Genomic DNA, 14191 nt, shown 5'->3' with positions numbered 1-14191 from the left:
ACGAGACTGCTTGGCATTCCTCCCTTTTTGTCCTCAGATTCCCGAAACTTGATTCCGTCAGGAATTTCCTCTTTACTCACTTTGTCTCCTCTCGCCAATGAGAGGATAGTTGGACCAGACATACTAGACCATTATTGTTCTAACAGAGTTGCTTGCCTCCCCATTTGAGAAGGTTGGACCGGGAAGGGCAAGACAACCCACGCTTCTTGTAAAGAGATCTTCTCTTCTTGGAATGCACCCGTTTCTGCTCTGGATCGGGACTGTCCTCTGCCACTGCCAGGATCTTTCATCGCGCCAGTAAGATGACCCCAGTCTTCCTGCTGTCTCACTCAAGCCCCCCCTTCTGGGAGGGGAAAGAAGCAAACCCCCATGGGCGTTTAACTGACATGTCTCCGCAGCATAGCAAAAAAGCATACACCTCCACATTAGTCTTTACGCCTGTACCATTATCAAATCTCCGACAGAGACCAAGCGCTTCCCGAAGGCAAGGGAACCCCTCTTGACCGAGTGATTCTCTTGGATAAGACCTCGACGAGACCTAGTTTTAACAAGACCCGCGACCACCTTTTCTCCAACCCAAGACAGTGGTTGGCATTTTCAATCATTTTTCCTTTCTATCTCTCCTAGATTATTTGTTTTGTCATCAACTTGCCACTATCCTTCTCGTCTGACAGCTTAATGTCTGTTGCTAAGGTTCAGTCTCCATACAAGCTCTTCGAGGTGAGTCGTGAACTTAGACGTTGTTCCAACATCTTGCACCAGCACGTAAGGATAGAAACGCTTTGGCTATTCTAATTCTCCCCCCTCGTTTACGGTCTCTGTCTATCTTCATCGTTTGCTGCATCTACCGTCTGCCGAACAATATTAGCAACAGCAGCTTGGCTTGTTGCTTGCCAGCCACGGGAGAGCACTACGCCTGACTGGTTCATTGGCTTGTGGTGACATAATTTGCACGCCATGAGATTGCGGCAATGCTAACAGGGTCTACTCACAGTTGGGACTCAACACAGATAGAACTATTATAGTTGGAGAAGACAACGGGCTCGATTCGCCAAACACTCTTGTACTGAAACACGAAGAGGCCGTTCGAGGAGCCGACGGAGGAGGTCCACGAAGGGGTTCTCTTACCATTTTAGACATGGCAACCTACGGTAAAGCCCAGCTACCTTCGGTGCCAGGTAGGTTTCCGATTTTCTTTTCCCAACATATCCTGTTGTCAAAATGCGGCCGGGCAATCATGGCTGTGGCGAAAAGTGTACGGCCACTGAAGCTAGGATTCTGTGGAGACTGTCTTTGGAAGCTACAATCGTCGCGATAAATTTGCTAATCTGGGATGTCTTCTGAAATATGGTGGTTGAGCTAACACTTGCTGTTGTAAAGGTTATGACGCAGCTCGATATCAAGATTCAACATACGACCAGTACCCGTCTCAAAGCTTTTCTGTTCAGCAAACGGAAAAATATGCCCAGCTGAACCAGCAGTCCTTTGCATCTAACAATGCAGTCGCTCAATACATGCCCGCCGGGCCCACCGTGCTGTCTTGTCAGCCGATGTCCGGCGTATTCGGAACGAAAATCTTTATGAAAATTTCCTCGCAATACGATCTACTTCCCATATCATCTGCAATACCGTATTTCTCAGTTAGCTTTGGATCCGAGAAGGTGCCTGTTCAGGACTTCACCCGAGACGCTCAGGACACAACAGGCTTCGTGTACTCGTGCAGTGTAGACGCTCCGCAACTATTGGTCACGGGCTGCAACGGCAACAACGTGCCTTTATCATTAATTGCTGAAGGTCCATCTGGAGAAGAAATCTCGCGGACGGGTGCAGGGTCTTTTCAGTATCTTGAAGGGTCTGGGGATGACATCACGCGGACAAGCAAGCTTCCCAAGCATGACGCAACGGCACCTGGACCTCAAGTTGATCAGGCGAGTGCTTCGCCAAAAACAATAGACACTCAGCTGCCTCCGGACACAGCTACAAATAACTACGAGTACCCGTCGCAACAGAGCCAGTATGCAACGACATTTCCTCAAAGCAACGGCGACATGATTACCACGTACAGAAGCAGCAGCTTTGCGGAGCCACACTATCGACGTTCCGCGCCGTCCTGGAGCGGTTATGGCGGGCCCTTGGGGAGCACGAGAAGCTCCTTGGATCACTCAGCAATGAGTAGTGGACGGCCAAGCTTGACGCCACTCCCGATGCCTTCCTCCGCTGGCAACGGAGCCCCACAACTTATCCGCACGAGTACCATTGCCAACGGGGCAAGTGGCAATGGATCCTATCACCACATCTCGCTCTACTCCAGCAAGGCTGTTCTCAAAATCATAGGCAAGTTGGATGCAATGGCCGAGCACTGGAGCGAAGAAGAATGGGAAAATCGACGTCGCATTGTCATGTTTCGCAAGTCGCAAGCGGGTTCGACTTTGACGGCTAATTTCCGAGCTGTTCCGGTCAACGAACGACCGCAAAACAGTATCTGTATCTCGTGTATCTGGTGGGCAGAGAAACAGGAGTGCTACGTGACGTCGGTGGACACTATCCATCTGCTCGAGCAGCTTGTTGCCGCGCCCAATCGCTTCAGCGTCGAGGAGAAGAATCGAATTCGTCGAAACCTTGAGGGCTTTCATCCGCTGACAGTGTCCAAGTCGAAGCCTGACAGCGAAGAATTTTTTAAAATCATTATGGGATTTCCCAACCCCAAGCCTCGCAACATTGAAAAAGATGTCAAAGTATTTCCGTGGAAGATCCTCGAGCCAGCACTCAAAAAAATCATTGGCAAATACAGCGCCAGCCCGAGTAGCTCTCTGCCTCACGGCAGTATGATGACACCTGTGAGCACAACTCCATATGCACCTTTGCCAACACCTCCAGGACACGGTATGGCCTCGCAGCAAAGCCTCCCATCTCAGCATGGTGATACTCATAGCCAGTACTCGGTGCACTCAAACCATCATGACCCCATTCCATCACCAAGGTCGCTGTCAGGGTCACAGTCCACGTGGACACCATACACCACGGCGCCAGCATACGCAACATCTGCACGCGCTCTGAGCCCTACGAACCGACATGCCAGCCCGCAGCAAGGCCATCAACATGCGCCTCCCATGCGTATCAATACAAACCCGCTGCCAGCGGTCACCACATACGATTCTCGAACCGTTTCGACTGCAGGATACAGCTCAAGTGGCTTACACACGCCTATCAGTCAACACCCGTCCTCCACAGCAACACCACCACGTTGGGACAGTACATCAGCCAGTTATTCGGACAGCTACTCGAGTCTAACCTCACACCACCAGCCCGGCCCTTCTGTGTATAGCACCGGGGCTTATGGGGATGGTGCTACTCGAGTCTAAACCGTGAATAATATCAAAGCACGGGTCGAGGGGCCGAGTGGTTCAGTGCTGTTCGTTCAGTGCTTCCCTTGCATGGCGGGAGGTGAACATCCGGTATCTCCTTGCCCATCATGACAGGACAGATGTCGTTCGTGTGCAGTGAGACTGCATACCTCTCAAAAATCGATACAAGTCAAGAGGAAAGCAAGGCTTGCAGTGGCCTCGTGAGGCCGTCTCTGGAGGGTCGGACGGGAGAGTCAGGTGGTCATAGCCTCATAGGTGGTTTGGGGATGTGAGCGGTTCGTTGTTGTTGGCCAGTCCAGCCAATCACAACCCCACGTCACCCACCCCCCACTGCTACAAGGCGGATGTGGGGATGGCATCGCGTCACACTGGCCGGGCCAGGTGCCTGGAGGCTGTCCACCTGCCGACCGCCCCCCATTCGTTGTGCGACCAGAACAAACGAACCACATCCGCCGGCTTGTAATCGATCTACTTGGGCTCCAAACCGCGACCTGTGCTTCTGCGGCTGTTGGTCGGCGTCCAACCTTTTTACGCTCTCCCTGCCGTTCTGCGCGCATTTGGCTGCCTTGTTGTTCTACAACAATATTTTAAAACTCTCTCGGCATATATTGTGCGTCATGCCATCGGATTAGGTTTGCTGTGCTACCGGGGTTTTTTATTGATTGGTTCTTCGTACCCCGGCCGCGTCATTACTTGGTTGACAGTCTTTGTGTGCCTGACATGGCTCAAAGGAAAGTCAAGTGTCTCACAATTGGTTGTATCGTACTTGACAATGGCACTTTTGACTTGTACCTTGAGTCTGGGATCTCTGTTTGAGAGGCATATATATAACAGATATATACCCTTGCGGATGAGTTTTGTGTTTGTCTGGATCTTTACAAGTTTTGGTGGCATATGCCTTACCTGCACGACGTGTTTGGATTTTTGTGTTTTGGATTTTTCTCTTCTTCTTTTGCTACCGGCATCAGAATGATGCTAGCTTTATGTCATGTCATGGCAAGAGTGGGAATCGGAGGGGATTTTTTTCATACTAGGTCTGGGACAACGGGGTCGTTGGAGGTACGGTGTTGCGGAATATCATTTAAGAGCGGGAATTTGGGACACTGGCAGATTGCAATACGGAATGCATTGTCCAGCCAAGGTCAGTCTGGGAATTGAGGGTACATGGATCATGATAATATTAAGCTGTTAATAATAATTTCTTCTACTTATGGCGTGGTTTTTCTCATGCGTTGTGCCATGCCGACCGGGGCCGGCGATGCCAATGATTAAATGTGGCCTTGTCCACTTGTTTTCTGTGACATGCACCGGACGGCTATATAACTACGTACACCCACTGTATATATGTAACCTTTGGGTGATTTCTCAATGCTGTTGGGCAGAGATGAGTGTGTATTTGTCTGGTTGGTAGTAAGTTACCTAGCACCTCTCTTTGAAAACAGTTGTACGGGACAGCAGGGAAACACAAAATTTCTGTATCAATACAGCTACTTGGAGGACTAATACTATATACGAAAGGGTAATTATCCACATTCTGACGACTCTCCCTGCACCGTGAATCATGTACATGTACATGTCCCACCCATCACCTATGGTCACAAGTTCACAACAACGGCTCTCATCGCCTCTAGCCAGAGCACCCATTCACCAGCTACAGAAGTTTCACAGTCAGAAAGCCTACTGAACCTGAATACTCTCCCAAGTGCCAGTCTTGTTCACATAAACATACTGCGTTGCAGCCCTCCCGGGCCCGTCGCCACCGGCATAATCAGTAATGGTAACGCTCTTGTAGTAGGCGACGAAGGGCTTCTTGCTCCAATCGGCATACCCGCCGGCCCAATCGATGGTTCCCTGGGCAGAACCTGGTTTGCCGGCTACCCAAGTGCCTAGCTTGATTTGCATTGGAGTTTGGGGAAAGCCTGACGAGGTGCCTGCCTTGCAGTCCTTGGCGAGGAGGGTGCGGACAGGCTCGCCATCGATGGACCACACAAGATGTGTCTTTGTCCACTCGATGGTGTATCTGTGTGCCGAGCCGGTGGGATTGCTGACGGCGTGGAACTTGCCGCGGTCGTAGGTGGACGTGTTTCCCTTGGAGAAGTAGTTTGTTTGGACACGGGCGTTGTCACTTCCGATGAATTCCCAGTCAATCTGGGCGAATCGGCATCAGCATCTGTTTTTCTTATTTGATAGGGAAAAATACGGGCTCGGGAGCCTACATACCTCGTCGAGATCGTCGGACTGGAGAACGGCGCTGGTGACGATGCCGGCCCCCGGAGCGGCCTGAATGTGGACTTCGAACTTTCCAAAGAAGATGTACTTGGGCGTCTCGATGGTAGGAGCATCTCTCTGCTCTTCAATCTTGAACGCGGCGCCGCTGACTCCATGTGTGATGGTTGTTGTGCCAGCACTGGGTGTGAATACACCACAGGTGCCTTGGACAAGGTCACACGATGCTTGCTGGATGCCGAACGCAGAGTCGGGGGGACATCCTGTCCACGGCGTGGTCAGCAAACATGACACTGCTTCTCTGGGGGAAGAACAAGAGGACTATCCGTTCGCGTACCGTCGCGCAGCTGCGGATTGCATCTGCTAAAGGATTGTCCAAGGACGACGTCGGCCGCCGCGATGGCCAGGAAAGTTGCGATGGTGCTGGAGAGCATTCTGTGGTGTTTGGCGCGGCACGGTTTGGCGATAGGGAAAAAACACTTGGTGTTGTCAAAAGCAACTTAGGTGACTGAGGAAAAACAATTCACGTAAACAAGAACGAAAATAAACCTCGTATGCAGTGTAACGATGCAACCGCCTGTCTCAAGCTGTCCCACTCGGATGGCCGTGATGCGCACCGCACATGCTTTCAGATTGCTTGCCGCTTGTCTGAGCCGCAGTCTGCCTGTCTCTTTTTATTTTGTTCCTCTTGAAATTGCGGTGTCTTGAATGAATGCCGATCAGAACGCAGGGACGTGTGGGTAAAGGAGGAGCATCCTATCCCTCCTTTTGTGTTTACTATTTTTATTTTTTGAATGATGTTTTTGCTTTTTTTTAGAGGGACGAGACGGGATGTTGGCGTGTTTCCGAAGGGATATGCAAGTGTACCGATCGAGAGGGATTGAGGGTCTGGGCAAGGTGTTGCGATGCGAGACGGACAAGGAAGGCGTGTTGGGAAGGCGTGTCGGGAAGGCGTGTTGGGAGGACGGTATGCAATGTATACAATGTACATGACGTGTAGTTGGTTGGGTCAAAAGGGATAGTGTCAGGGTAGAAAATACGAGTCTGTTTCATTCTGAGTAGCTTGACAAGTTGGGTTGAAGCATATCGACGAATGTTGATGCTGTCAAGACGTCGGCTGCAGTCGTACTTTTTTGTACGGAGAAGGAGACAAGAGCATCTGCATGTGCACAATGATCGGATAGACAATTCGTATGTGTTACTGTTCCACCAACTCGGCATGGGAAAGACGATCAACTATGCGTTTCTTGATGACAAGGGCAAGTCAATACCAGAACCTGCACATGTGTCCGACATTCCCAGGCACCATCATCTGCCGGCCTCCTCAAATCTGGGGTATGTCAGACGAAGGGTTAGGGTTAGGGTTAGGGATTGCAATACCGCGCACAGCGGAATGAATAATACACGCTGTAACACACACCGTTAATTAATGCCTTCACTTGCTGCATAACTGATCTACACGTTGTTACTGGTAATGTGTAATGCTTTCGTCTGCACCACTCTGACATATTAACTCGACTGATGCAATAACGTTCATGGTACGCGATTCCTCCCGAAACCGGCCCGCGCCGGCTCGAAAAGCTCAGTCTGTTGGTCACAACGCCTCTCCACAGTTAGAGTTACAGTTTGACAGGTCGATCCGATTCATTCCCTGATCCCAGCTATTCGTTGCTCCATGCGGAGCATCGAAGCTCAGGGGATAAAGTCTGGTCAGTAGCTTATCGCAGCTCAACAAACCAATCGACCCCCAGCGCCGATACAAGACGGGGCCCTTGTACCTTTGCCCCAACTCCCAGCTGCACGCTTCCGCCTCGTTACTCGCCATCATCGCACCTCATCCATCGACATCGACCCCATTCGACTTCATCCGCCCTCATGCTCCGCGCCCGCCCCATGCTCGCGTCCTCCCTCCGCAGCATCGCGCGCATCCCGACACAGCCATCCTCAACAACTCCAAGCCTCGCCGTCTCCCGGCCCATCATCGCCGTTGCCGCACGGTTCGCCAGCTCCTGCTGCAGCTCTGCCCCTCCATCAAACGCCTTGGCGTTGAGGACCTCCTCCTTGTTATCCCCCCCCTCCTCCTCCTCGTCGTCGTCGTCGTCATCCGCCTTCTTCACTCCCTCCGCCTCCCACCTCTCGCCATCGCCATCGTCACACTCCTTCACCACCCTCAGAATGTCGCCCGACGGCTCGCCCCCCTCGGCCGAAGAGGTCTCCAAATATCTCCGCCAGTCCCACGACCGCCTCTTCGAGCACAACCGCGCCTGGGCCGCCGAGAAGGCGGAAAGGGACCCCGGCTACTTCGCCAAGCTCGCCGAGGGCCAGTCCCCCGAATACCTCTGGATCGGCTGCAGCGACTCCCGCATCCCCGCCGAGCAAATCACCGGCCTCGAGCCCGGCGAGGCCTTTATCCACCGCAACATCGCCAACCTCGTCTGCAACACCGACCTCAACGTCATGAGCGTCATCAACTACGCCGTGCGCCACCTCGGCGTCAAGCACATCATCGTCTGCGGCCACTACGGCTGCGGCGGCGTCAAGGCCGCCATGACCCCCAAGGACCTCGGCCTGCTGAACCCCTGGCTGCGCAACATCCGCGACGTCTACAGGCTGCACGAGAAGGAGCTCGACGCCGTCGCCGACCAGGAGCAGCGCTATAACCGCCTCGTCGAGCTCAACGTCGAGGAGCAGTGCCGCAACATTATCAAGACGGCTGCCGTCCAGCAGAGCTACGCCAAGAACCAGTTCCCCATTGTCCACGGCTGGGTCTTTGGCTTCCACGACGGCCTGCTCAAGGACCTCAAGATTGATTTCCAGGCCGTGCTGAATGACGTCCAGAAGATTTACAATCTGGCTGATGCCTAGGGAAGAAAGGGGGGTTGGTGGCGAGGCAACGCACACACGCATTGCATGACCAGAAACAAGGCTGGATAACCACCAGCCACTTGAAAAAGAAAAAAGATGACCTAATTTTGGTTGCCCCTGCGCAACTGGTGTAGAGTAGTAGTTGTGAAATGAGCGATTGGGTGTTGGCAAGGCTACATGGCATGAGCCAGCGGATGCGGACATGAATCAACACGGGACCCGGAGTTTGGTGATGATGATGGGAATAAAGTCAACAACAGGCCAGACGTCTTACTGGGGCCAGAATACAAAAGAAGAATTGCATTCATAGACTGTTCATTTCGTGCTTTTCCACTTTGCGACTCCTGCCCCCCTGTGCCTACGTGTCTGTTGTCTGTGCCACCCTCCGTCCATCCCATCTCTGTTGAGAGGGCGGGTAACTAGACTCTACATAATCTCGCGCCGGCTTCGATAAAATATCGATATGAAAAGACGCAAATTGCTACAAATGCAGCCATGCCAACCTCGTCAACAACTTAACCTCCCTTCCACAAGGTCCATGTATTCTGTTTCATACACAACTCAAAGCTCTAGCGTAGGATTTGACGATACTGACATGCTTTTGACTTGTGCATATTCGATATCGTTTTTTTTTTTCAATTCCATTTGTTGCTAACTGCTGTACACTACCCAATGTTCTACTGCTCATGCGTGGCCAGGGGTCAGCGGTCAGGGGCCGACAAGCGTCTTGAGAAGCCTTATTAACAAAAATTCTTCAGCTACATGCAATGTGTAAAAATATATGATTCCCTTCTCTTTATTATGTCGACACAGATTAACACCTCATATATTAAAACCTCCTTCCCTTTTCCAACATATTCGTGGCAATTAACTTTACACATGTTCAGTCCCCTGAACAATACCCTGGTTACCGCGCGAAGAGCTGTATCGAGACACGGAATCGCCAGTGTCCTTTCGTGAGAATGAAGCCCAAGTCTTGAAGCTGGACATGGACATGGTCTTGCGGAACTTGGGTCCTTGGTCATCGGGGCCTCCCTGACCCCATGCGCCGCGTTGAACTGGGCGATCCTCAAGCAGGTGGAAACGCCGCTTGATAAATTTCCATGCCTCGATTCCGGCAACAAAGATGATGGTGAAGCCAACAGACAAAGCCCATTCCCACGAGATTCCCTTGTGTTTGAAGAACTTGGTGTTGAGGAAGGGGATGTACACGACGGGAAACACTGACAAACCACCCAGAATAACAGACCAGAAGAGAAACCTGTTGCTGTACAAGTCCTTGAAGACGGGGAATCGGCTGTCGTCGTCGGGATTGAGGTGGAACATGGATCGTCGCAGACTCTTAAACTCCCAGGCTGAGATGAGGATGAGCCACGTTAGTTCGGCAAAGGTGGCCGCGCGAGCCCTGAAGACGGCATCGCAAACATTGGTGTATTCAGTGTTACAATTTTCGCCCAGGTCACCGTTATTAGCGCCGTAGATAATGATGCAGAAAGTGCACATTGTGCATGCGCCCATGATGATTCCGTACACGATCATATCAACGATGATCTGGTTCGTGAAAACACCCCGTCGTTTGTCCTGTGGTGGTTTGCGCATGACATCGACGGCGGCAGCCTCTCGGCCTAGACCAAAGGCAGGGAATGAAGACGTAACCATGTTGATCCAAATTATTTGCAATGGTGATACTGGGAAGACTGAGAAGCCTGTGTGGTCGACAAAACCGAGACCGGCGATCAAAAGAATGACCTCGCCCACGTTGGAGGTGAGAAGATGCAAGACAAACTTTTGAATATTGTCAAACATTCGGCGGCCTTCACGGATGGCGGCAACAATAGAGTTGAACTTGTCGTCAGTCAGGACAATCTTGGAAGCTGACTTTGCTACATCAGAACCAGAGCCCATGGCGATACCGACATCAGCACGAGAAAGGGATGGAGCGTCGTTGACACCGTCACCCGTCATGGCCATAAATGCTCCACGTCGTCGAAGTGCTTCAATCATGCGAGTCTTGGTGTCGGGAGCACAGCGGGCAATCACAAGGGGAAGCTCCTCGAGGGCGTCGATTTCCTCATCCGTCATCTTGTCAAAATCGGTGGCTTTCTGAACAATGGACTGGGCAACCTTTTCGGGCAGGACACCAAGGTTCTTGGGAATGATACCGACTTCCTTGGCGATAGCCTTTGCAGTTTCGGGGTGATCACCGGTAAGCATGTGAACCTTGATACCGGCTTGAGAGCACTCTCCAATGGACGGTTTTGTCTCACGGCGTGGAGGATCATAAATGCCAGCAAGCCCAAGTAAAACAAGATCCTTTTCAACATCGCCGCGAAGCTTCTCATCTTCTGCAGCGGATGACGACTGCTTCGCCGTAAATCGACCACCCCATGGGCGGTAGGCAATGGCAAGGACTCGCTGACCCTGGGAAGCCAGAACATTCATCTGGTTGAGAACATCCTCTTTGAGTTGGTCGGAGATTGGTTGCTGCTCAGCACCAGTACCAATGTACGAACATAAGTCTAGAATTCTCTCCACGGCACCCTTGGTGAAAACCATGCTCTGCTCAGTTTCAATGATGGAGCCGGTTTCGCCCGCAGGTGCATCGTAGATCACAGACATACGTTTGATGGAGCTGTCAAATGGAAATTCGGCAAGTTGTTTCCAGCCTTTTGTTTCAAGGCTCTTCTTGCCCTTATTGAAGCGATGAGCAAAGACCTGAAGCGCAATTTCGGTTGGCTCGCCAGTAGTCTGCCATTTTTCTTCCTCGTCATCATACCGGACAGTGGCAAGGTTGCAAAGAGCAGCAGACAGGAGGAATGCTTGAAGCTCATCCGTCATTGTTGTTTCGGGCTCTGCTTCGGGAGCTTGCTTGGCAGGCTTGGGGTTCAGCTTCTCGTCAGGGACATCAAACTTGAGAACAGCAGCGCTGCGCTCTCTGTCGTAGTCGCGCTTGGGTTCCTCTTTTTCAACAGCAGGCTCGTCCTTGCTCTGAGAATATGTAACGCGGCCCTTGGTCGGGTCGCTAGGATTCTGCGATTCGCGGACGGTATAGTTGTGCGAGGACGGAATCCATGCCTTGCGAACAATCATGGCTCCTTCAGTCAGTGTACCAGTCTTGTCTGAGCAAATGTTGGTAACTCCACCAAGAGCTTCGAGCGCAGAGAGATCTCGGACAACTACGTTGGCTTTTCGCATGACGGTTACAGCGACCACCATGGTAATTGTCAAGACACTGTTGAAGCGGTTAGAAATTTTGAATGTCGATATTGGGTGAGTAGAAACTTACGCAACGAGAGACTCGGGAATAATGGCAATGCCGAGGGATGTGGCATAAATGATGACTTCATTTCGCAAATTGAAGTGGTTGACTCCAAAGACAACCATGGCAAGAATAATTGCACAACCAAAGAGCACATAAGCTAGGGCGGACAGCTTTCGCTGTAATGGAGTGCCTTCAGTCAAACCCAAGAACTTGCCGATGAGATCGTATGTTCGCTTGGCTAAGCCAACAAGTGGCTGTCTCTTCCCGTACTTACGCCAGTTCATAGATCGGCCAGCCTTTCGCTGCTTTTTGGCGGTAGAGGCCGCAATCTTACCCACTTCGGTAGTCATGCCAATGGCGGTGACGATACCTCGACCTCTGCCCTTTCGGACAACGGTTGTAGCGTAAGCCATGTTAACGCGGTCGCCGATACCCACTTCGGCCTCAGAAGTGGCAGATTTCTCAGTGCCAGGAGCGAGGATGCTGTTTTCGGTAATCTTTTCGACCGGGATGGATTCGCCGGTAAGCTGGCCCTCTTCACATGCGAGGTTCATGGCCTCAAACATTCGCATATCCGCGGGTACTGTGTCGCCCATCTTGAGCAAGATAATGTCTCCCGGAACGACGTCGGGACTATACATAAGTTTAGTATGCGTATCTCAAAAAGTGTGTTTGACATGTAAGCACCGACTTACTTGGAAATTACTTGTGTTTTACCATCTCGAAGAACCATGGCGCTAGGCGAAGACAAAGCACGAAGGGCATCCATTCGCTTTTCAGCGCGGTACTCTTGCCAAAAGCCAATAGTAACATTGAGACAAATAACAAAGGCAAGGACGCCCCCTTCGATATAGTCTTTGATGCCAAAGCTAAGCGCCATGGCAAATGCCAGAACAATGATCATGGCATTTAAAATTTGTTTGGTGAGAATGCTGTACCATGGGATGGTATCACCAACGTCCAACTCATTTTTGGGGTACTTCTGTTGCAGCTCAGTAACCTGGGCTGTGGTCAGACCTTTATCAATGTCGGTATTAAGAGCCTGTGCCGTCTCCTCCACGGTAAGGAGGAACGGGTGCTTTGGGAATTCAGCCATTGTCGGAAGACGGCCAGTGTGAGACGGATTGACCGTCGCGCTGCTCGGATGAAGGGCACAAATAAGCCGATGGCAAAATATGCTTCATAGACGTGGAGGGAGGCGTTGAGATCGCCAAAACGACGCTCGGGTGTATAGGGCTAACGAATGATCGCGCCCCTCTGGAGAAGTTTGTTGTTGTTGCTGGTTCTGGTGTTGGGGCCCTTCAAGAGCTCAAGGTCCCATTCCACTTGCAAGTTGAGCTGAATGGATATATACAATTGAGTCTTGTACCGATCTTCAGTATTGACCTTGGAGACCAAAGACTTTTGCGATTATCAGATATCAACATGATCACAAGGTTTGAAAGCGGGGGGAAGTGGTCATATAAGTACTTCTTCGTCCCGGAATCCTTCTGCGGGCACTCGCTTCTCTGTACATTCTCGATTTGAATACCCAAGCAACCTCAAGAAAATGCCAAGAGAGCTGGGACAGCCGTGGGTCAGCCAAGCTGCTCGTACCATACATCTAGTCTACTTGGCGATTCTGCGTCTCCAAAGCCAGCCAACGAGTCACAGCAAGATTAGCTTCCGTCCCCACGTTAACTTTAGTCAGTGACGGAGTCGATAGGGATTGTGTGGATGGTGGCGTGACGTCAAAACGGGGTGGGCGAATCCGGGATGGCATCGATGCGCAGTGAGGCTGCGGGGCATTCCACGTTGAGACATTGCGGGAAACCTGCGCTGTTTGCAGTGCCAAGACATTGGGGCAAAGGCTGGTTGGAAGTGCTCCGGACAATAACAGGGTGACAAATCGTGAAGAGTCTTGACACCAGGGATTCGAAATGAAGTTGTCCGGGGACAGAGGAGAAGAATGGAAATGAACCAGACCAGACACGTGCGAGGAACTTTTCCTAGCCAGCCACTAAAGTCTACTAGTAAACTAGCAGGGGAAGGAGCAAGTCACTGAAACAGAGTCGTTGCCAGCATTTGGTAGCGCCAGCCCAACCTTTCAAGACCAGTTGAGACATTATTGATCCAGACAGAATGAACCCAATCTATTCCGGGAGGCGCTGCCCACCAAGACCGCCTGACAGCTCCTGCCATGGGGAAAACGTGTCGGGGCTCGACAGGAACAGCTTGACCCATCCGTCCTGCAGCTCACACCGATGCAAGATGGTCAATTGACAGAGGACTACCGTCAAGTGTTTCCTGGAGATCGAGGGCATCTCACCTTGAGCATTGCCTACTTCTCCTTCATCCCCGTCTTCCATGAGCATCGCGTTTTCGTGCCAAGAGGATAAACCTCTCTTGGCGACGCGCGTCGACCAGTCGTTGAAGGAGCATGGCACCGCCAAGAAGCGTAGAATGCAATGGCAGCCGTCGTCCTATTGTGGCG

General features: G+C 51.6%; 4 protein-coding genes across 4 annotated transcripts; 2 read left to right on the top strand and 2 right to left on the bottom strand.

The window, feature by feature from the left end:
• Positions 1 to 678: 678 nt before the first annotated feature.
• Positions 679 to 3362, top strand: MAA_05553 (transcriptional regulator Medusa; the record flags this gene model as incomplete). The annotated part of the gene is made up of 3 exons (XM_007823551.2): positions 679 to 720; positions 995 to 1178; positions 1381 to 3362. 3 exons carry the CDS (start codon positions 679 to 681, stop codon positions 3360 to 3362), a joined length of 2208 nt encoding a protein of 735 aa, XP_007821742.2.
• A 1680-nt stretch (positions 3363 to 5042) lies between these two features.
• MAA_05554 (glycoside hydrolase family 16 protein) lies at positions 5043 to 6025 on the bottom strand (the record flags this gene model as incomplete). Its single annotated transcript, XM_007823552.1, has 3 exons — positions 5043 to 5513; positions 5586 to 5854; positions 5929 to 6025. 3 exons carry the CDS (start codon positions 6023 to 6025, stop codon positions 5043 to 5045), a joined length of 837 nt encoding a protein of 278 aa, XP_007821743.1.
• A 1441-nt stretch (positions 6026 to 7466) lies between these two features.
• On the top strand, positions 7467 to 8456 carry MAA_05555 (uncharacterized protein; the record flags this gene model as incomplete). The annotated part of the gene is made up of 1 exon (XM_007823553.1): positions 7467 to 8456. The coding sequence occupies one exon, from the start codon at positions 7467 to 7469 to the stop codon at positions 8454 to 8456; it is 990 nt and encodes a 329-aa protein (XP_007821744.1).
• Positions 8457 to 9329: 873 nt separating this feature from the next.
• MAA_05556 (potassium/sodium efflux P-type ATPase) lies at positions 9330 to 12814 on the bottom strand (the record flags this gene model as incomplete). Its single annotated transcript, XM_007823554.1, has 3 exons — positions 9330 to 11688; positions 11743 to 12351; positions 12414 to 12814. The coding sequence occupies 3 exons, from the start codon at positions 12812 to 12814 to the stop codon at positions 9330 to 9332; spliced, it is 3369 nt and encodes a 1122-aa protein (XP_007821745.1).
• Positions 12815 to 14191: the final 1377 nt, after the last annotated feature.

Source organism: Metarhizium robertsii (assembly GCF_000187425.2).
Source record: "Metarhizium robertsii ARSEF 23 chromosome Unknown MAA_Scf_2, whole genome shotgun sequence".
Lineage (NCBI taxonomy): Eukaryota > Fungi > Ascomycota > Sordariomycetes > Hypocreales > Clavicipitaceae > Metarhizium > Metarhizium robertsii.
Note: the sequence above shows the minus strand (reverse complement) of the source record. Positions and strands in the feature narration are given on the sequence as shown.